The 22,531-nt window shown below is 49.7% G+C and overlaps 1 protein-coding gene across 3 annotated transcripts; it reads right to left on the reverse strand.

Moving 5' to 3' along the window:
- Nucleotides 1-1,653: 1,653 nt before the first annotated feature.
- SUN5 (Sad1 and UNC84 domain containing 5) lies at nucleotides 1,654-22,309 on the reverse strand. Of its 3 annotated transcripts, XM_033186112.1 has the most exons (14): nucleotides 22,087-22,257; nucleotides 20,685-20,743; nucleotides 20,410-20,484; nucleotides 19,143-19,209; nucleotides 18,017-18,078; nucleotides 15,607-15,656; nucleotides 14,295-14,329; nucleotides 13,589-13,697; nucleotides 7,264-7,342; nucleotides 5,548-5,663; nucleotides 3,634-3,801; nucleotides 2,997-3,083; nucleotides 2,713-2,869; nucleotides 1,743-1,833 (listed from the first exon to the last, which is right to left on the reverse strand). In XM_033186112.1, exons 1-13 carry the CDS (start codon nucleotides 22,161-22,163, stop codon nucleotides 2,720-2,722), a joined length of 1,134 nt encoding a protein of 377 aa, XP_033042003.1. In that variant the 5' UTR covers nucleotides 22,164-22,257; the 3' UTR covers nucleotides 1,743-1,833; nucleotides 2,713-2,719. The 3 variants fall into 3 exon arrangements, with proteins under 3 accessions (XP_033042004.1, XP_033042002.1, XP_033042003.1); XM_033186113.1 differs by lacking the exons at nucleotides 2,713-2,869; nucleotides 22,087-22,257 and adding an exon at nucleotides 21,622-22,036 and having other exon boundaries at nucleotides 1,654-1,833; XM_033186111.1 differs by lacking the exon at nucleotides 2,713-2,869 and having other exon boundaries at nucleotides 1,657-1,833; nucleotides 22,087-22,309.
- Nucleotides 22,310-22,531: the final 222 nt, after the last annotated feature.

Consider the following 22,531-nt stretch of genomic DNA (forward strand, 5'->3'; position numbering starts at 1 on the left):
AAATCTGTTGAACAAAAGACACTTAAAAGACAAGTGGGCCGGGCGCAGTGGCTCAAGCCTGTAATCCCAGCACTTTGGGAGGCCGAGACGGGCGGATTACGAGGTCAGGAGATCGAGACCATCCTGGCTAACACGGTGAAACCCCGTCTCTACTAAAAAATACAAAAAACTAGCCGGGCGAGGTGGCGGGCGCCTGTAGTCCCAGCTACTTGGGAGGCTGAGGCAGGAGAATGGCGTAAACCCAGGAGGCGGAGTTTGCAGTGAGCTGAGGTCTGGCCACTGCACTCCAGCCTGGGCAACAGAGCGAGACTCCGTCTCAAAAAAAAAAAAAAAAAAAAAGACAAGTGATTGGGAAAAAACACACACCAGTTAGAGGAGTGAGCCTGGGAGGGGCAGGAGGGGGTGGGGGAAGTGGGGTTTCTCAATGGATTCGCTTTTTAGCAACCTCAGTTTGATTTGGCTTTTTAATAACAAGAATGGTTTACAGAAAAACTGCCCTAATGATGCCAGGCTGGACGTGTGTGGCTTCCAGGTCCCCTGATTGCTGGGAGGAGCAGGGAGCAGCAGGGATGTGAGGTGACCCCTTGAAGCCCATTCCACTGTGAGGTCCATCAGAGATGGGCCTGGGCCAGGTGCTGGAGGAGTCCTGGGTGCTGGCATGGAGGCCTGGCAGATGGCCAGAGTGGCAGATTCTGCAGCAGGGAGGGCTGGTGCAGGGTGCCCTCCCTGGAGACAAGCATATTTCTGATCTGTCCACCCTTCTAATGCCCAGCTGGCCCTGTGCCAGCATCTCCACTTCCCTGCCCCTGCCTACTAGAAATTCCCTCCTTCGAAGGCTCCAGTTCCTGCTGCCATTCCGGCTGGGCCAGTCTGCCCTATTCTGGAGCTTAGCCCCTCCCAGAGGACTAGGCCTCCTATCACTTGTCTGGGGCCAGAGGTTGACAATAACCTCGAGGATCATTTACCCAGCACCCATCGTGTGTCATGCTCTGTGCTGAGAGCCTTGTGCACACAGCTGCTGTAGGTACCAGGAATAGGCACTGTTTTTAGCACCTCTATAAGCTCTCAGGACAATGCTAGAGCAGGAGGGACCTCAGCTATGGCAAAGATTACACGGACAAAATATGAGTGACTGAAGTTTGCAAAACAATGCTTACATACCTGGAAAAACTGAAGTCCAGAGAGGGTGTCTGACTTGCTCAGTGTCACACAGTATATTGTCAGTATGATGTTGAAACACTCCACAGTGGGTAGGGTTGGGACCTCTGATCTGTCACCTTGTCTGACACAATAACGGTAATCCTGTCTGTATTTTATGGCTAGGGAGACCGAGGCTCCTAGAGGGTAGGGTCTTGGCCGATGTCACACCCAGTTTGGGGACAGAGCTTAACTTGAAGCAAGAAAGGCTTCTCATGTGCAGGAGTCAGACTGCTTGGGTTTGAATCCTGGAGCTGCCATTTGTTGGCTGTCAACTGCGGCAAGTCAGTTTGCTGCTTGGAGCCTTCACTGTCCTCATCTGTGAATGGGGTCTCCTGGGGCTGTTGAGAAGGTGCCTGGGCACCCAGCATGGGATCAACCATTGCTAACCATCAAATGCTCAGAGGTCAAAGGCTAGCCCACTCTCTCTCTTTGGGGCCAAAAGACACTCAGACTTGGTCTGGGGGTAAAGAATAAATTTTAATCTCTCTCAGGTAGGGGTTCTGGTGAGGCTTGCTTTCCGGGCGGGGCCGCAGAGCCATGCACTCGCACACGGTACAGGCAAGTGAAGGCTGGGTTCCCCCAGTTGCTTGAGATCTTCACCTTGACCGTACCGAAAGCCCGGGCCGGTTGGTTCTGGAAGAGAATCAGTCACGGAGGCAGCTTACCCATAGACTCCCACCCTGCCTGTCCAAAGGTGGGAACTTTCGCATTTCATAGGTGGGAAAACTAAGGCCCAGAGAGGAGGATGGACTGTCCCAAGGCCTCACAGCAAGTCAGTATTCAGGAGTTCTTACTGAAGATGCTGAGGCCAGAAGGACGGACACGCTGTGGGTGAGGAAATGTCCCAGCCTTGGTGCCATGGGATCTTGGGCAAACCTCCACCCTTTCTGGGCCTCAGTCCTCCACTCCTGCCCTGCCCCCACCCACCCCTGTAAGATGGGAGTGGTAATATCTGCTTCCCAGGATTGCCGTGGGCATGAAATGAGATTTGGGGGCCAGGCGGCCTCTGGAAGCGAGTCAGTCACAGAGGCAAGCGAATCAGTCACAGAGGCAGCTCACCCATAGACTCCTGGCACATAGTAAGTGCTCTGTAAGTGAGGCCCCTCCCCGTTTTTGCCAAGCAAGAGGGGGTGGAGCCTGTGTTTATTACTCTCCCTATCTAGTGCAAAAAGTGGGGCAGGCTTGGCCTTCACTGGATGGTTTCAACCTCCCAGGGAATGACAGAAGGGGAAACTGAGGCTCCAGAGAAGCAGGGCTTGGTCCAAGCTCACACATAATTTGTAGTTGGACCGAGATTCGGGTCAGTGTGGGTTTGATTCCCAAACCTGAACATTCGCCCTGTCAAGCCCCAGGGCCATTCCAGTGGTCACTCCTCCGGACCTGCTTCTGTCTCCAAATCCCTCTCCTTCACGCCTCAGTTTCCCCAGCTGTGGTTGGATCAGGTGCTGATTATGGGGCCACCCACTATGGAGACTCTGCCTTTGGAACCAGCAGCCCCTGTCCAATAGGAACCTCTTGCTCAAGGTCTGCTGTCCCTGGGAAGAAACGCAGCAAGAGGGCTCCCGGGCGCATCAGGGAAAAGGGGACACGGCCACAGGCGTTGCGTCTCCCTGGAGTCCTGCTTGGTCCTGGGTAGCGGCTCCCACTCTCTGAGTCTCAGTTTCCCTGTCTGTCAAACAGGTTAGTCATGACTGGGCACCTCCTGGGGATACTGGGGGATGAAGAGGGGTCCCGGGGTACAGACTACACACTGTGCATTCAGCAGGTGTTCAGCACAGGCAGCTCTTCGCGGGTACCTGGAGTGGGAACATCTGGATGATGTTTTCTGGCTGAAACTGAAATGCTCCCAGGAACACCTCCTCTTTGGGGGAGCCCTCCATGCCCTGTGGAACCAGAACCAAGGTGATGGTGTCAGATACAAGCAGGGCCTTCAGAGGGTGTCTCCCCTCTCCAGTGGAGACTTGCACACTCCCCAGGATGGGAGCTCACTACCTCTTTGGACACCGTTTCACTGCAGCACAGTGTAATGAACAGGAAAGAGCATTGGCCTGGGAGTCAGAGGCTGAGGGTCTATTTCTAGCTCTGCCATTGACTTGTAGGATTGGGGTGTTTCCCTGATCCTTCTCTGGACCTTATTTTACTGAAATAGTTCAGGCAATGCTTCGGACCTTCTTAGCAAAATGGGGGCTCCATGGTCTCTGAAGATTATCTTGGCTCTGAAAAGCTGGGTTTGAAATAGAGTAGCTGTTTATCCCCTACCCTTGAAGGCTAAAATTAGACCCCAGCCCTGGCCACTTCCAGCCTTAACCAAGCTGCATGCAGCCCCTCCAGGCTGCATGCGTTGTGCAGACGCTGTTTACCCCAGGCCTGGAATACCACCATTGGAAGGTTGTCCCCTTAGCTAAGCATAGCTCCCTACAGGGGAGTGCTCACATAGATGACAAAGTCCTTGGGGGCAGTGTCCAGGCTGCCTGATGGCGAGATGGTCTTGGGGATGTGCTGCAGTGTGAGGTTGGACAGGTAGACCTTCTGAGCCAATTGGATGGTCACATGGCCGCGGTTACCCTCAAAGGCCCAGCAGTTGCCAGGTGTCACGTTGGGCTAGAAGAGGCAAGTACAATAAGGGATATGCTGGGTGGGTAGGGGGGGTCATCCCACCTTCGATCCTCTGCACTTCCTGGGCCCTCCTGGGTAAGCCAGTCCTTTCTTGTCTCCAAAGCTTGGCTCAAGTGCCACCTCCTCCAGGAAGCTCTCCTGACTGCCCATGCAGGGGTAAGCCTTACCTCAGTTCAATGCAGTAAGGGAGGGGCCTGCTTGGGGCCTCCCAGCCTCCACCTGCTCCCCATTGGCACCCATTCATTCATTAATTTACGCACTCACTCATTCATTCATTCATCCCTCCCATTATTCTTTACATGGTCTCACAATCAGCCCATGACTTAGGCACCATCACTATCCCCATTTTGAAGGTGAGGAAACTGAGTTGGGGGAGCAGGACAATGACTGGTCCAGGGCCATGCAGAGCTGGAAGTGCAGCCCAGGGAATCTGACCTTGGAACTTGCCATTAACTACCACAATCTCCTGCCCCACAGGAGGGGAAACAGGCCCAGAGAGAGAAAGAGGTTTGACGGAAATCATCCAGGAAAGGAGATTACTCGGTGGGTTCTGAGCTTTTGGAGCCATGGCATGGACAGTCCTTATCTGAATAGTAGATGCTAGCCCAGGGGTGCAGGGGGCTGTGGGCGTCAGGGAAGGCCTCCTGAGGAGCTGGGGCCAAGGGAGTTGAGGAGCCAGCTGGGAAAGGGAGCTGAGGGAACAGCACGGGGAAGGACCAGGGGCGAACCAGGCTTGATGATGTGGGGACCTGGAGAGCTCAGTCAGGCCGGAGCTGGGAGAGGGCCCAGGAGGGGCAGAGTCTTGCCTGGGCTGCCTTTCACTACTGCTCCAAACCTGACTGTAGCCAGCGCTTTGCAACCCAGTCACTGCCCCCCATGCCCCCTGCCCCAGCCTGGATGTGGGCACCACCCTGCACTCCCAGGCCCTGTGCTTGGCCTGTGCCCCTGGGTTCTCTCTGCCTGCGGATCGGCTAGTCCTTGGCTGCCTCCACCAGGAAGCCCTTCACCCCGTCCAAGCTGAGCAAAGTCAATACCCCAGCTTGACCTCGAGTGCCAAGATCTTGGAGCTCCTTAAGGTAGAACCCACGGAGGAGTGGCCTGGGAACTTCTGGCATCACCCAGGGTCGGCCACTGGGATGAGACTCTCAGCTGGTGTTCACTGAATGAAGGCACCTGCTTTGTGACCAGGACAAGCCCTTTCCTTCTCTGGGCCTCATTTTCCTCATCTGTGAGGCAGGATCCTGGAAGGGTGAGGAGTTCAGGTTTGAACTGTGGCTCTGCTACATATTAGTGACCAGCTGTGTGGCCGCAGTCAAGTGACCTGGTTCTTTGAGCCTCAGTTTCCTCTTCTGCAAAATGAGTCTATGATGGGTCCATGCCCAGTGTAGTCCCAAGGTTTCTCTGATCCTCAAGTCTTGAGGGCTGAGTGGTGGGGTCTCTTCCAATGCCAAAGCAAGCTGTCCCTCTGCTTCACTCCTACCCTAGCCCCAGCAGCCCCTGCTGTCTGTTCTCACCTCCTGCCCCGGCCTTCTCCCCAGCCCCCGCCTTGTCAATAGCCCCCTCCTTCTGTTCCCTGCCTTTGCCCCTGCGTGTCTCCTGCTCCTACCTCTAACCCCGCCCCTGCCCCAACTCCCTTTGCTCCCACCCCCTACCTCTTCTGCCAGCTCCTGTCCCCAAACCCTGCCCGGACCACTTCCCTGCCGCTGTCCCATCTCCCGCCATCCCCCCTGCCTCGAGGATCACGTCTGGGGGCTGTGCGTAGTTCCACAGCTGGATCCAGTTCCAGTAGGAGTGGGCCTTCTCATGGTTATAGGTGGCTGATGTGTGCTCAAAGTCAATGCTGGCTCCTGTATAGGAGAAGGGGGTCTTAGTCAAGCAGCCGGGCTTCTGCCTGGTGGAGGGGACCCCACTGACGGGCCCTCACTATGTGCTGGGTGAGCACTTTGGATGAGTCACTGGTCCTGTTCTCCTCTAGGAAATGGGATTACAGCCATGTTAATAATGGTAATCATGGTGGCTAATTTTTTTTTTTTTTTTTTTGAGACAGAGTCTTGCTCTGTCCTCAGGCTGGAGTGCAGTGGCGCGATCTTGGCTCACTGCAACCTCTGCCTCCCAGGTTCAAGCAGTCCTCATGGTGGCTATTATTAGCAGAGCCATGGCGGTGGCAATGGCCCCCATGTCATAGGGCTGCTGTGGCGCTGAGATGAGCCATCAGAGCACATTTCCCAAAGTGCCTGGCACAGGGTGAGCGCTCCCCATGTAACAGTCTTGTGATGACGACTGATACCCATTGTGCAGCGGAGGAAATGTGCACATTTCCCAGAGGAGGAACCTCTGGGAGGTTAAGTGAGGCCCCGCACCACTCGGGCTGGGCTGACACTATCTGACCCCATGTCTCACTGATCCTGGGGTGCCCGAGTTGGCGGTGCTGCCTGGTAGGGGTCTGTGCCCCAAGCCTGCAGCCCATACTTCACCTCCTCCTGGCTGTCCCTGAATGGCTTTCACCCGTCTTCTCACAGCCTCCCTTGGTCTGGAATACTTTCTCTCCTCACCAAGTCTCAGCCCAAATGTTCTCCTGAGTGGGAGGCCTCTCTGCCCAGGTCCCCTCCCTCCTCGCCACCTGCCTTATTCTTCCGGAAGCACTGATTCTTTTTTTTTTTTTTTAAATTGAGACAGTCTGGCTCTGTGCCCAGGCTGGAGTGCAGTGGTGTGATCTCGGCTCACTGCAACCTCCGCCCCACGGGTTCAAGCAATTTTCCTGCCTCAGCCTCCCGAGTAGCTGGGATAACAGGTGCCCACAACCACGCCTGGCTAACTTTTGTATTTTTCGTAGAGACGGGGTTTTACCATGTTGGCCAGGGTGGTTTTGAACTCCTGACCTCAGGTGATCCACCTGCCTTGGCCTCCCAAAGTGCTGGGATTACAGGCGTGAGTCACCACACCCGGCTGAAGCACTGATTCTTGACTGCGGGGTGGGGATGGCTTTGTCCTGCTGACCTGCGTGCCCAGCACCGGGTTTGGAGAAGATTGGTGGGTGGGGGTGGTGGAGAGGTAAAGCCGAGAACAGCCCGAGCACATAGTAGGGGCTTTATAGATCTTCTGTAATGTGGAGGGTCTATGGATTCCTGTGCTCGCTCCCACCCCACCCTATCCCCCATACCCCACCCTATCCCCCAGACCCTACTCCTATCCCTCATACCCCACTCTATCCCCCATACCCCACCCTATCCCCCAGACCCCACCCCCATCCCCCATACCCCACCCCGTCCCAGACCCACTTGAGAAAAAACAAAATTGTAGCAAGAAAACCAGCTTGGAGCCGAGGTCAGCTCTGAGGATGAACTTCCCAGTGGCAGATGGAGTACCACACCAGAACTGAAACCCACCCTTTATAGAGCTTCTGAGGACACTTGAGGCAGTCAGATGGTGGGGAAGAGGGTCACCTACCTGTAGACTTCAGGGCAAAGTCTGGCTTTTCGATGTAATCACCATGTATCATCTTCATTATTTTCTGGGCCACTTTTTGCTGAGAAGGCAGAAAACACAAGTTGTCCCCTGGTGTGTCGTCATGGACTGTGATCTCCACGTGTCCACGGGAGGTAACAGGGGGCTGCAGGATGCTGTCCTCTCCCTAACAGCCTGCCCCTGCCTGTGGAAGCCTGTGGCTCTGTGAAAGCCCAGGAGACACAAAGCCATCCCGACCCCACCCGTGGGTTCACTGGGTGCTTTCAAGTCCCTGTGAGTGGATGTCATACGGGGGTCCCGGAGTCTCAGTGTGGTTCAGACAGGGGCTCCAACGTCAGGCCAACCTTTACTGTTGTGGGGCCTTGGGCAAGTTACTGCCCCTCTGAGACTCGATTTTCTTGCCTGTAAGACTGGGACAATAATCGTGTCTGCCTTCCACTGTAGGTCTATAAAGCCCCTACTATGTGCCAGGGCTGTTCTCGGCCTCACATACGCTCACCCTTTCCCCTCCCAGCACCCCTAAGAAGTATCACTATTATCATCCTTGTATTAAAGATGAGAATACTGAGGCACAAAGGTGTAGCTTGTTCAAGATCACCCAGCTGGTATGAGGCAGAGCGATCACTGTGGTTCCAGAGTTCAGGCCCTTAACCATTCCACTCTGCTGCTGGATGCAGATGTCAAAGCACTTAGCATAGTAGGTGCACGATAAATACCAGCTGTTATTTTTATTAGACTCTTCCCAGTGGTGGAAGATTCTGTTTTCCAAAAACGACTGCAACAGGGTCTCCCATTTCAGGCTCTTCTTTCAGTGTGACCTCCCACTGAGAGTTGGGGTCTCAGCCCACCAGTCTGGGCTTATGACTACAGTAGAAGTGATGCTGTATGACTTCTGGGGCTAAGATACAGCACTGCTTGGTTCTCTGGGCACACTCACTCCTGGAGGCCAGCCACCATGTTGAGAGGAAGCTCAGGTCACACGGAGAGGCCACAGATGGGTGCTTTGATCAACAGCCCTGAGTCCCAGTGGACAGCCGGCATCAATCTCCATTCACGTGAGTGAATCCAGATGATTCCAGCCCCAGATGTAGAGTCACCTCCAGCTTTCAAGTCTTCCCAGCTGAGGCCCCAGATACCATGGAACACAGACAAGCCATCTCCACTGTGTCCTGTCTGAATTCCTAACCCACAGAATCTCTGAGCACAAGTGGTTGTTTTACACCACTAAGTTTTGGGATGGTTTGCTACGCAATGGTAACCAGAACAATAGTCAGGGTGTTACAAGGCAGTGATTATGATTCTATTTTGTTGATGTGCAAACTGGAGGCTCAGAGAGGTTGATGACCTGCCTGAGGTTACACAGCTTCAAAAGGCAAAAAATCCCCAACTCCTCCCTTCGTTGGCTGGGGACAATAATCTCACCTATTACTTTTCAAAACTGGGTCGCCAACCCCAGGGAATTTCCCTGATGGCCCCCACCCTCTCTCTGCCCCAAGGCTGGGTGCAGTCTTCTTCTCTGGGATCCACAGGTTCTGGGACTGCCTTGAGGGCAAGAACGAGCTCTAGTTGATCCCCGATCCTGGATTCCCAGTACGCAGCAGGCACTTAATGATTGCACAGTGCATGCCTTTGGATTCTACCTTTGTTTAAAGGCAACAAACATTTAGGGAGCACTTACCATATGACAGACATTAGTCTAAGTTTACATGAATTGCCACATCTAATCCTTACAACTCATCTTCTAGATGAAGAAACTGAGGCACAAAGATGGTAAGTAAATTGATCAGAGTCACACAGCTTATAGGTGGTGGGGATGAAATTCAAAGCCTAGCAAACTGACTCTAGAGCCAGTCCTTTTAATCACTATGCCTTACTGCCTTTGTAAGTCGTAGCGGGGCCTCCCTCCCCACTGCAGAGGAAACACCTGCCAAGAGCCTCACTTGATAGTGAGTGACTGACACGGTCTCTCCTCCTAGGTCTGTCTGAACAGAGCTTAGAGAGGAGATTCAGGGGCACTGGAGACCTAGGACTTTGGGACAATAAAAGATAAAGATGAGTTTTAGCAAAGTTTTCCTGAATCTTCCACAATGGAATCCTTTGTGAACTCTTTTAAAAATTCAGCTTCTAGGTAGAGATGATGGATTGAAGACATCATCTAATTTTACTTTCTCCTAACGCCCCATTACAGCTTCAGTAAAGGGATTTAAAAAGACCCAAACCCATATGAACAGGAAGCATAGGAGAGGAGAAAACCAGCCTGCTGCATATGGTTGTGCATGTTGTGCACTGCAGAAAGGTTCCCAGTTAAGGGGCCCTGTGTGTGGGCTGAAACCCAGCTCTTCACCTGTTCTTTGATTTGGAGGAAGGTGCATTTTGCAAATTCATCTGCCCAGCACAGGTAGCTTTTTCCAATCTGCAAAAAGGCACCATGTGTCCCAGCAGTGGCCCTGGAGACAGCAGTAATATTCTAGAAGTTGTCCTACACATTGTAGGATGTTTAGCAGCATCCCTGGCTACCCACTAGGTGCCAGTAGCATCTCCTCCTCACATTGTAACAACCCAAAACATCTCCAGACATTGCTAACTGTTCCCCAGGGGGCAAAATAATCCCCAATTGAGAACCACTGATTTAGCAAAAATGAGAAATCTGAATCTGAAACTGGCCATCCTCAAAAAGCTCAGGATTGGTGGCCTTAGGTGCTTCTGAAATTGGGGTGGAGGATTGGGTGTTAAGTCATTTAAGAGGAATCTCCAGGTTCCCTGGGGACTCCCTCTTATTCTGAGAAGCTGAGTGACTTCTCTGTTCCCCAGTAGAAGACTAGAAGTTATTCTCCGGAGAGGGTAAAACAGAGGGGTTCTGTTGGGACAGGTGAAGGTTTCTTAAATAGGACACCCAAAGCACTGCACATAAAAGGTAGATGCACTTGACTTAATTAAAATTAGACATTTTTGTTTGTCACCATTGAGAGTGAAAAGCCACACTATAGCCTAGGAGAAGATATTTGCAATATGTACATCCAATAAAATATGTTTACCCAGAACACACAAGAACTCCTACATATCAATAAGAAACGACACTCTCCCCCAAAAGGCAACAGACAAAATCCAAATGGCCACTGGATACATGAAAAGACACTCCACATTATTAACAACCAGAAATGCAAATTAAAGCCATAGTGAGATACCACTTCTCACCCTACAGAATAAAGTAAAAAAGACTTGGCCGGGTGCGGTGGCTTACGCCTGTAATCCCAGCACTTTGGGAGGCCGAGGCAGGTGGATCGTGAGGTCAGGAGATAGAGACCACGGTCTCTACTAGAGACCGAAACCCCATCTCTACTAAAAATACAAAAATAATTAGCCAGGCGTGGTGGCGGGCACCTGTAGTCCCAGCTACTCGGGAGGCTGAGGCAGAAGAATGGTGTAAACCCGGGAGGCGGAGCTTGCAGTGAGCTGAGACGGAGCCTGGGCGACAGAGCAAGGCTCCGTCTCAAAAAATATAAAATAAAATAAATAAAGTAAAAAAGACTTATGATACCAATTGGTGAGGATGTGGGACAACTGGAATTTGCATATACTTTTCACAGGAGTGTAAATTGAAAAACTATTTGGCAGCATCTAATAACATGAACACACTCATACCATATGATCCAGCATTTCCACTCCTAGTTATATCTACTCCCAAGATCAATAAGCATATATGTTCACCCAGTGATAGGAAAAAAAATTAGAATTGTTCAGGCGCTGACATTCAAATAACAGGAGCTTCAAAAATGAGAATAGAGCAAATGGTGCTGGGAGAAATCACCAATTTAGTCACATGAATAAATAACATTTCTTAGGCCTGAAGGCCAGGAGTTTCCAGATTGACGGGTTCCAAAGGGTGGCCAGCCCATAGGCACATCTGTGGAAGCAACAAGGACCAGATGAACTAAAATTCTACAGAGCAGAATTTTATTCTTACAATCAGCGGAGTGATTATAAGGACTGGCTCATTTTTTTGTCTGTTTTAAATTTCTGGAGGCATTTGACAATTCTAGGCATGGGCTAAGGATCTGGGCTTAGGCCAGACAATGGGCTGCTGCTACTGGTGAAAGAGAAAGAAGCAAAGTTTTTAATGGTGACAAAGAGCTAAAGTAACAAAATTGGGGACTTGAGGAGCCTCAAATATGGCCAGTTTTCTTCACAAGGTGTTAACTGAATTTCAAGACTACAGGAGGCTATAGGCCACTTCAAATGTTTCTGAAAGGCAGAATAAAACTTCACATCTTCACAGTGCTTCGGAAACAAAGTCTCTTTGAGGGAGGGCACCCCAAAACACAAGCAAGAGATCAAAGTCTTAGAACGGTGATTCTCTCTGGTATGTGTCAGAACCACCTGGAAGGCTTGCTGGATCGCAGATGATTGGTTCTCCTCTTCAGAGCCTCTGCTTCAGAAGGTCTGAGTGAGGCCTATTAATTGGAATTGCTAACATTTTCCCAGGTGATACTGGTGATGCAGGCACGTGGGCCGTGCTTGGCGCTCCACTGCCCTAGAAGGGGTGGTAGTGAGTCAACACTGTGCTTCAGCTGCATTGCACCTGGGGGCACTAAACCAATTCTGGGCACAATTAGCAACCAAGAATCCACGTTTGCCCCTGGCAGAGAAGGCTGCCACCGGGTCCGGAGATTTTTGTGTTCATGCAGGGGTGAGAGACACATTTGGAGACTTGTGAGGCCTCAAACATATGGCAAGTCTTTGCCACTAAGACAGTTGCCAAATTTTTGAAGCTGCATGGGAAGGAGTCTAACGAATGAAGCTTAAAACCTCTGGATAAATCTTTTAAAATTTGTGATCCAGGTCTGTCTGAACTAGCTTAACACATGTCTAGACAGAAGTGACCAGTCTATTTCATCTTCCTTATAAAGAAAAGGGGAACTTTCTCTAGTGGAATTATAATTATTCGGAACAGCTACAGTTCTTTCGTATACAATGTTCAGAAACCATAAAAGTTACTAGACTTGAAGAGGCAAGACCATATGATTGATACCCAAGATAAAAAGCAGAAAACAGAGGGAGGCCACAGATGATCCAGATATTAGAGTTAGCAGACAAGGATTTTTAAAATAACTGTTGTTAATGTGTTAATTAAAATAAAGGAAAAGATGGACAACATAGGTGAAATGTTGGAGAATTTCACCACAGAATTAAAGTCTGTGAAAAAAAATCAAATGTATATCCTAGAACTAAACAATGCAGTATCTGAAATTAATAACTAAGGCTGGATGTGATGGCTCAAGCTGTAATCTCAGTACTTTAGGAGGCTGAGGCAGATGGATCACTTGAGGTCAGGAGTTCAAGACCTGCCAAGTCAACAGGTGAAACCCTGTCTCCACTAAAAATACAAAAATTAGCTGAGCGTGGTAACACGCACCTGTAATCCCAGCTACTCAGGAGGCTGAGGCACAGGATTCACTTGAACCCAGGAGGCAGAGTTTGCAGTGAGCCGAGATTGCGCCGCTGCACTCCAGCCTGGGTGACACAGGGGAGACTCCATTAAGGAATAAACAAAAAAAAAAAAAAAAAAAGAAAGAACTAAATGCATGAATTTAATAGTAAATTGGAGAGACAGAATGATGCGAGATTAGTAAACCTGAAGAAAGGTTAATAGGAAAATATCAAAACATAAGCACATACAGAAAAAGAATGAAAAAGCAAACCAGGTAATAGCATAGGAATCACATGAAGCACTCTAAAGGCCTTCAAAGCATAGGCCTAACATACGTGTAATTAGAATCCAAGGAAAGGAGACAGATAATGGAAAGAAGAAATATTTTAGGAGATAAAAGGTAAAAGTTTCCCAAAGCTATTGAAAAATATCAACCCACAGATTCAGTAAGCTCAGCAAACCCCAAACCAGTTTATATGAGGAACATTAGAGACAAAAAAGAGCGTTCTACAAGCTCCCAGGGATAAAAAATAGATCAGACTCAAAGGATCAATAATAAGACTGACATTAGACTTCTCAATAGCAACAATATAAACTATAATACAGTGGTGGGCTTCCTTCTGAAATCTCAGGAGAAATTATTTCATATTTAGAATTCTATACCCAGCCAAACTATCAACCAAGTGCAAGGATAGAAAAAGATGCTTTTAAAAATACAAGCACTAAAAAATATACTTCTTTCACTCTTTTCCTGGAAGTCACTGGGAGGTGTGCTCCATCAAAATGAGAGATAAAACCAAGAAAGAAGACTTGAGGTATAGGAAACAGGACATCAAACAGAGAAATTAGATGTTTGGGGCAGAATGGCCAGTGTCTCACCTCATCGGACATGGCTTCTATCTCCTGGAGCTTGGCAATGAGCAGGTTCATGCTACCTCGGAGGTCCTGGATTTCCCCACTGTGATGTCTCACCTTCTCCTGGTACAACCTTATCAGGAAGGAGTGATAACAAGAACAGGTTGATTTGTGATACTGTTGTTGTTACCCTCAGATTTTCCCTTTGCTAGTTGGCTCTCAAAGAATGAGTTTCAGATTTTCCTACTCTCTTGGTTCCATCCCTCGACCCATTCACCAGGTTATTATCTCTAAAACATTACTCATTCTCTTCTTTCTGCTTGGGATATCCTTATGCCCAGCTCATTCCTTCCAAATATTCCTGAGTATTTTGTCTGCAATTAAGGATGCTGCCATCATGTGGTGTCTTGGTTAAAATTTCTTCTCAGCTACCATTTGCCGAGTACTGACTATGGGTCAGGAACTAATCAAGACACTTCACATCTTCTTTAATGCCCATAGTTGCCAAGAGCAAGATGGGTGTTATGCTTCATCTCATAAATGAGGAGTCAAAGGCCCAGACAGAAGAGGTGACCTGCCTAAGGTCAGCCATGTAGAAGATATGGGAGTTAGGATTTAAACCCAGGTTGGTCTGACTGCAGAGCCTACATTTGTAGCCAATACACCTCAGATTCTGGCTACAGCTCTGCTTTTTAGGTAATAATATGGTTACTCAGAAGATTCCTCTTACCTCAAGCTCTGCAGTGGACCATTTATGCTGTCATCCTGGTGGAGTATTGAGAAAAGTAAGGGGTCTCCTTCAGATGGCTTAATCTGGCCCCAGGAGAATTTCATCCATCTGTTCTCCCACAATTATAAACCCATACATTCATCCACTTTCCTGTTGACTCTTCCATCCATCTACCCACCTATCATTTATCCAAACTCTAATTTACTGTCTTTTTTATTCATCCATCCACACTTTTATCCATCCAACCACACCTTCATCCATCCACCCTTCTACCCAACCACCCTCCCTTATCAATCTATTCTTCCAACTCCCCAACTTCCCCAATCTGTTTACACTCCAACCCATATACCACTATCCATCTACCCACTCTTTCATCCATCCATCTATTCACCAACCTACCCATCCACTCATCTATCCCATCTGCTCTTCCATCCACCCATCATTTCATCCATCTATTCACCTATTCATGTATTCATCTAGCCTCCTATCTCTTTCCCCCAGTCCTACATCCATCAAATCCAACCTTCCATCCGTCCATCCTCCCATCCATTCTCTCTCCATGCACACTCCCATCTGGCCATCCAGTCACCCAACATTGACAGTGGCAACCCTCTTGCTGGCACCAAACTAAACATTGCTGGAGTGAATAGGACCTGGCTCCTTCTTTCAAGAAGCTGCCAGTACAGTTGGAGAGACAGTCATGACCACAGAAAATTATAGGAGGAAAGAGGAATGTGACCACTTCTGCCTGGGTGTTTCTAGAGGAGGTGACATTTTAGCTGGACCTTGATGGATATGAAGGGGTTCAGAAGGAGGAAAAGAGGAGAGGGAGGTACAGGCCTTTCAGATCCCCTTTCTGAGGTCCTCTGAGACTTTTTGCAGACCTCAAGTAGGAGTTTCGCCACTTATTTCCTCCTCCTTCCTCCTCAGAAACCCAAAAGCAAATGAGTATTATTGCTGTTAAGCAGAATGGCAAGCTGCCCTAAGTACAGAAATGTGTTCCCTGTTATCACCACCCCACTTTAAGTGGGGCCTTGAGAAAGGAGAGATGGGTTATCTCTGAGAGTAAAAGACAGGAGAGCCATCTTGGAGAAGGGACTATCGCATCCAATCTTTGAAAGTCACCTCTGGCAGAAGAGATGGGTTCTAGGTGGGTGGCACGATGAAGACAGAGATTTGGATCTGCATCCGGGTTAAGTCAGGAACTGATTAGGGGCCTGATTTGGTGAGAATGAGTGGAGCTATGGAGGTGATATTGACTGGTTAGGGTGAGACCAGTCAGCCGTGGGGCCTGAGGGGGGTGCACACTCACCTGCCAGACTTTCATTTTCGATGGTAAGTGAATAGAAAACATCCAGAATCCTGTGAGGCCATGAGAATAAGAATGAGCCATTTAACATGCAAGATAAAGAGCTTAGGCACTGGAGTTAAGGCGTCTGAGCTCAAATCCCAGCTATGCCACTTGCCAGCATTGTGCAACACTGGGGGAATTACTGAATGCTCTATGCCTCAGTTCCCTCCTCTGTAAAAATATGAATAACAATAATATCCACTTTGTGATCAAATGATATCAAATGTGTAATATGTGGCACATCAACCAAGTCATCTGTGGCTCCCCCTTCCCTGTTCCAACTCTACTGGGGACAATTGGCAAAGAGAAGAAGGCACTCTGCATTTTATGATCTCCATGCTGGCTGAAAAGCCACCATTCAAGCCATTATTTAAAAGTCTTGATAGGCGCGGTGGCTCACGCCCATAATCCTAGCACTTTGGAAGGCCGAGGCAGGCAAATCACTTGAGCCCAGGAGTTCAAGACCAGCCTGGCCAATGTGGTGAAACCTGGTCTCTACAAAAAAGTTCAAAAATTAGTCAGGTGTGGTGGTGCACGTCTGTAGTCCCAGCTACCTGGAGGCTGAAGTGGGAGGATCACTTGTGCCAGGAAGTCAAGGCTGCAGTGAGCTGTGATCCACTGCACTCCAGCCTGGGCAATAAAGTGAGACCCCGCCTAAAAAACCCAGCTTTTACTGAGGCAGGAGAATCGCTTGAACCTGGGAGGCAGAGGTTGCAGTGAGCAGAGATCATGCCGCTGCACTCCAGCCTGGGCGACAGAGACTCTGTCTCAAAAAACCCCAAAAACCAAAAACCAAAAACCAAAAACAGCCTTTAAAATTTATTTGTTGTTCTTGATAAAACGTTCAACGAACTAGGAATAGAAGGGAACCTCCTCACCGTGATAAAGACCATCTATGAAGAACTCACAGCTCATATCCTCTTTAATGGTGAAAGACTGGGTGCTTTTCCCCTAAGATCAGGGATGAGACCGGGATGCTTGTTCTTGCTAATTCAATTTAACACAGTACTGGAGGTTCTAGCCTGGCCAATTAGTCAAGAAAAAGAAGTAGGCCAGGCATGGTGTCTCACACCTGTAATCCTAGCACTTTGGGAGGCTGAGGTACGCTGGTTTGAGGCTGGGAGTTCTAGACCAAACTGGGCAACACAAGACTCCATCTCTACAAAAAAAAAAAAAAATTAAACAAAAATAAAAAAGTTAGCTGGGGGTGGTGGTGCATGCTTGTAGTTCTAGTTACTCAGGAGGCTGAGGCGGGAGGATCACTTGAACCCAGGAGTTCGAGGCTGCAGTAAGCTATCAATGCACACTGCACTCCAGCCTAGGTGACAGAGGGAGACCCTGTCTTAAAAAACAAAAAAGAAGTAAAGCTCGTCCAGATTATCATGCAGAAAAGAGTTAAACTACCACTATTTGCAAATGACATGATCTTGCATTAGAATTCTAAGGGATCTGAGATTAGGTGTCTTGTGTTGTAACTAAAAATTGGGTTCAGCAAAGTTGCAGGATATAAGATCAAGGTACAAAAAGTCAGCTGTATACACTAGCAATAGATAACCTGAAAACAAAATTAAGAAACCCATTTCTAATAGCATCACAATAAAGGTGTTATTTAGGCCGGGCGCAGTGGCTCATACCTGTAATCCCAGCACTTTGGGAGGCCGAGGCGGGTGGATCATGAGGTCAGGAATTCAAGACCAGCCTGGCCAAGATGATGAAACCCCATCTCTACCAAAAATACAAATATTAGCAGGGAGTGGTGGTGCGCACCTGTAATCCCAGCTACTCAGGAGACTGAGGCAGAGAATTGCTTGAACCCGGGAGATGGAGGTTGCAGTGAGCTGAGATTGTGCCACTGTACTCCAGCTTGGCAACAGAGTGAGACTCTGTCTCAAAAAAAAGGTGTCATTTATCGAAGTCCTAGTTGTTGGATTTTAAAGCAAGACAATTCTCTAGGATTCACTGTTCATTTTCCCATGGGAAGCTGATTCTCCCTCCTTCCCCCAACCCCAGCCTCCACTCCAAAGCCAGTATATTTCAGTGGAGGGAGGAGATTCCTTTGCTTGGGAAAGCTAAGCTGTGTAGTAGGAGGTTGGGGGCGGGTGGCTGGAAAGAAGCCATGGAAACCCAGAAAGCGGGAGTAACAATGTTTATAACATGGTTTGGGGAGAGCTTTATAATTTCCGAAGCATTTCTTGGCTTCCAAAATATTTTCATTGTCATCATTTAATTTCATAATTTTCACAGCAACACCCATCAGGCGGATGGGGAAACTGAGTCATGTGGAGGGGCAGTGTCTTGCTCAGTGTCCTATAATCAGTGCCAGGGCCCAGGAATACCTCGACCTGGGACTGGGGAGGGCCCTGGGACGCACCGAAAGCACAGAGGAGCAGAATGCCTGTCTTCTCCATGAGCTTCTGGCACAGCAGCTTGCATCTGGAAGGCAGGGAGTGGTGGTCAAGGTCAGGTGGGCGAGGCCCTGCCAAGTGTTCACCCTCCTCTTTGTCACTCTCTGTCTCCGTAGGCATGCTGTTTGCCCTATCCCTTCTTCTCTCCCTGGTAAACGTGTCCTTCAGGATTCAGCTCAAATGTCCCCTCCTCCAAAGACCTCCACAGGCAACACTCCCAACCCTCCAAGCTTGGCATGTTTTGGTGCCTGCCTTTCCCACCTGAGTGGGAGCTCATGAGTGGCAGGGCTGAGCTAGGCTCAGAATAGATGTTAAGAAAACATTTAAAATTTAAACTTCAAATGAATGAATGAATGAGGTGGCTATCTCTGCTGCAGCTGGGAAGAATTTCCAAGGACAGGAAAGGAAAAGGGAAAGAATGGGGCAGGCCGTCGGGGCAGGAAGAACAGCATGAGGTGGGCCGGGTGCAGTGGCTCATGCCTGTAATCCCAGCACTTCGGGAGGCTGAGGTGGGAGGATCACTGGGGTTTGAGACCAGCCTGGGCAACATGGTGAAACCCTGTCTCTACAAAAAATACAAAAATTAGCCAGATGTGGTGGTGTGTGCCTGTAGTCCCAGCTACTTGGGAGGCTGAGGTGGAACGATTGCTTGCACTTGAAAAGTAGAGGCTGCAGTGAGCCGTGATGGCACCACTGTACTCCAGCCCTGGTTTAGAGTGAAACCCTGTCTAAAAAAAAAAAAAAAACTTAACAGCACGTGCAAATGTGTGGAGGTGGGAATAGGAATAGGAATGGTGTGTCCAGGGAGTGAGAACCCTGGCCTTGCTGCCCAGTGGGTCCCTGGCAGGAAGCCAAGTGAGAGCAGCTTGGAAAGGAAGGGTGGGACAGGATTCCAGGGCACTGCAGGCTGAGGGGCTGGAGCAATGGGGGGCCACAGTGGTTCTGGGGTGGGGGTGTTTGATAACAGCCAGGTTTGGGATAGCTTTTCTGGTCTGGCTACCAAAGGGAGATCCAAACTGGTGGAGGGGCTGTTATGGTCCCCAGCTGCCATTTCCCACTCCCCATCACCCTCCCACTGCCTTCCCTGCTCACCTGCACGTGTTGAACAGAACCTGCTGGGCCTGAGTTCTCAGGGAGCAAGCAAAACAGGTGAACCAGGCTGCACAGGAGACAGAAAAGCAGTGAGTCACTGTGCCCTCATTTTTGTTCCGCTACAAGGACCTGCTGACCTTTCTGGGGCTGGGGGAGGCCCTGGAGCTGGGCGACCCTCTCGACTTGTTGGCTGAGCCCAGGACAGCACTGGGCTCTGCTTATGGGTACGCACTATCCTGGAGTGAGTACAGATCACTACAGGTGGACACTGCTTGCCACTGGCAGTTAACAGACGTTTTCTTTCTTCTCTCTTCCTTCCTTCCTTCCTTCCTTCCTTCCTTCTTTTCTTTTCTTTTTTGATAGAGTCTCACTTTGTCGCCCAGGCTGGAGTGCAGTGGCGTGACCTTGGCCCACTGCAACCTCCATCTCCCGAGTTCAAGCAATTCTCTTGCCTCAGCCTCCTGAGTAGCTGGGACTGCAGGTACGAGCCACCATGCCCGGCTAATTTTTGTATTTTTTAGTAGAGATGGGGTTTCACCGTTTTGGCCAGGTTGGTCTCAAACTCCTGACCTCGTGATCTGCCCACCTCGGCTTCCCAAAGTGCTGGGATTACAGGCTTGAGCCACCGTGCCTGACCGATAGACAATAGTGACTCAGGAGCATAAAAGGCCTGGAAGGTAACAATGCCCATTTCTAGACACTGGGAGCTTGGCAAGAGTGGGGGCCTTGTCTGGTTTATCCCAGAATGCCCACTATGGAGCTAGGCAAAAAGTACGGACTCAGAATGGACAGAAACGTGAGAGGACATGGGGTGGATTGAAGAAGGAAGAAGGGAATGGCTGTCTGGCTTGGAAGATGGATGAATTGGGAGATAAATGAGAGAATGGGAGGCTGAGAGGATGGGTGGATGAACAGAAAGAGGGACGATTGGGTGGATGTGCCTATGAAATAAGTTCTGGGTGAATTGATGAACTCAACAGGTGGATAGATGAGTGAAACCAGCAGCCAGACTGGTGGTAGAGGAGGGTTGGCAGTTAACCCCTCCTCCAGACAGTAAGCTTCCCTCCCAGTTCCCCTCTCCAACCACCAAAGACATTGGCAGGAATGACACCTCCGATGGGTGGAACTCCAGAGTTCAACCTGCAGCTCCCCACCAGCCCTGCAGCCCAGAGCAGGCCTTGCCACCCCCAGGTCAGCCTGGGCTGAGGCTGGACCCTCTCCCCAGGCCCATGTTGATGACCAAGGCAATTATTCAGTATATACGTACACACACATCCCAGCATGCACTGAGTCAGGCCTAGGGCTTGGGCATTGATGCGGACAGGCAACAGGAAGTTGTCATCTGCAGAGAGCACAGAACTGTCATGTCACTGCCAGCCTCTGGATTTGGTGCTTGCAGAGACCTGGGGAGCACCCAGAGCTTGGTGCAAACATCCCTGCCCCCTGCCCCTTGCTGGGTAGCCCCAGGTTGCCCGTTTGACATCCCTGAGCCTCAGCCCCTCAGCTGCCCGTGAAAATACCAGGGCACCTGTCCTTGCTCACTCATGTTTGAGGAGGTGTCCTCTACCATTCTGCTGGTGTTCCGGCCTCGCTGGGCAATCCTGGGGATGATAAGATTCACGGTTGCATTTTACAATTATGAGGAACGTAGTGTCCTTGAAATGTGCATACCGCATTCCAGACTGGGGAGCTGAGGGGCAGAGAAGGTTTCCCAACACCACCAGCCTGGGATTCAGGGACAGACCCAGGTCTGGCTGACCCCAAATCCAGGTATCCATCAAGGAAAAGACCCAGGTTGCAGTGGCAGTCACAGGTGGTTGTCGCCATGTCCCAGAGGTTGGCAGAAGCCTGGTTTTGTTCCTTTGTCTGCTCCTACCCCATGTGATTTTAGGCCATTTTGATTGGTTGAAGCCTGCTGTCGTGCTCCCATTCCCTGTGCTGTGATTGGTTCAAGCGTGAGGAAGTCTGCAGGGGTGAGGCGGGGTGGAGTAGGGGAGTGGTTATGAGGTAAGGGACTTGGGGGAAAAGTTAGGTTTAGGATTAGCTAAATGAGAACCACAGAAAATGATACTTATTTTCCTTCCCCTAGACAGCCACATTTCTGTGTGATACCTGAAACTGTGGTGGCCATCTTGTGATCATGAGAGGGGACTAAAAGAGCAAAATGATGACAGGAACCTGGGTCTTGGGTGGCAGAACAGAGGAATTAATGCACTCCGGAGCCCCCTGCACCTTGGGACCTCTTGATATGTGAGATTTAAAATTTTCCCTTATTAAGTCAAAGCTCTCTCAACATTTTTGTTTATCATACTCTCAGTGTATTTATATTGGTTTATTAATAAATTATATATACACCCAATTATACTAACACATTATTTACCCTTCCCAAATGTGCAGATTTAGTGATAACATTCCTGAAGAATACAAATTAAAAGAGGATGAAAGACATACGTTCTAGCATGGCCATTTCTTTTCTCACCTTTGCGGATTGTTTGGTATACTCTCTTGGGATATACACCCAGATTTGGGTGCCCAGAGATAGGCGTCATTTTGAGTTGGAATTTCTGTCACCTGCAGCCAGAGGTCTTCTGACAAATAAAGATGGCAAAACACTTGTTTCCTTGTTTCATATCAGTCTCCTGCACTAGACTACGCGCTCCATCAGGGAAGGGAGCACATCAGGCTGATGCCAAACCGTGTTCTCTGTCCTCTGTGCATTGCCCGGCACACAGTAGACGCTCAATAAATACAAGCTGAAAGGATGGCTGCCTTGCCACTTCCTGGCTGGGAGACTTTGGGAATATCACTGCCGAACCTTTCTGGTCTTGGTGACTGCCTCTGTGCAGTACAGTTGACAATGCTGCTCACCTCCAAGGACAGGGTGGAGGGGCAACATTTTGTAAACTGTAAAGGGCTGGGCAAAGGGAGGGGATGCCATCCTCACCTCCGGGGTCTGGGATTGTGGGCCACATCTTCGAGTGGGGCACCTGGGTCCCCAGGGCTCCTTGAGGACCGTGGCATCGATATCCTTCTCTAGGACTGGGGATAGAGGCGGGGATCTCTGGGAGCTGGTGAGAAGGAAGTGGCTGATGCCTCTGAATGTCCTCTGAAAAGTGCCAGTGGAATCTACCAGGATCAGTGGAGCAGTTGGCACTGTGACCTCACAGAGCAGGTGAGTGAAGGGACAGGGGGTGGGGGCTAGTCTCCAGCTTGGCTCTAGAACCTCCCCCAGAGGAAGCCATTGTGACCCACTTTCCTTTTATAAGATGGGGAAATTGAGGCATCAAGACAGGAAGAGCCATGCCGGGGTCTCAGGAGCTAGACAGGGGCGAGAGCTGAAGCTGCAGTAACCCAGTCATGCTTTTCCATGTTCCCTAGACCCCTTCCTG

This window comes from Trachypithecus francoisi, unplaced genomic scaffold (genome assembly GCF_009764315.1).
Source record: "Trachypithecus francoisi isolate TF-2019V2 unplaced genomic scaffold, Tfra_2.0 Lachesis_group21, whole genome shotgun sequence".
Taxonomy (NCBI): domain Eukaryota; kingdom Metazoa; phylum Chordata; class Mammalia; order Primates; family Cercopithecidae; genus Trachypithecus; species Trachypithecus francoisi.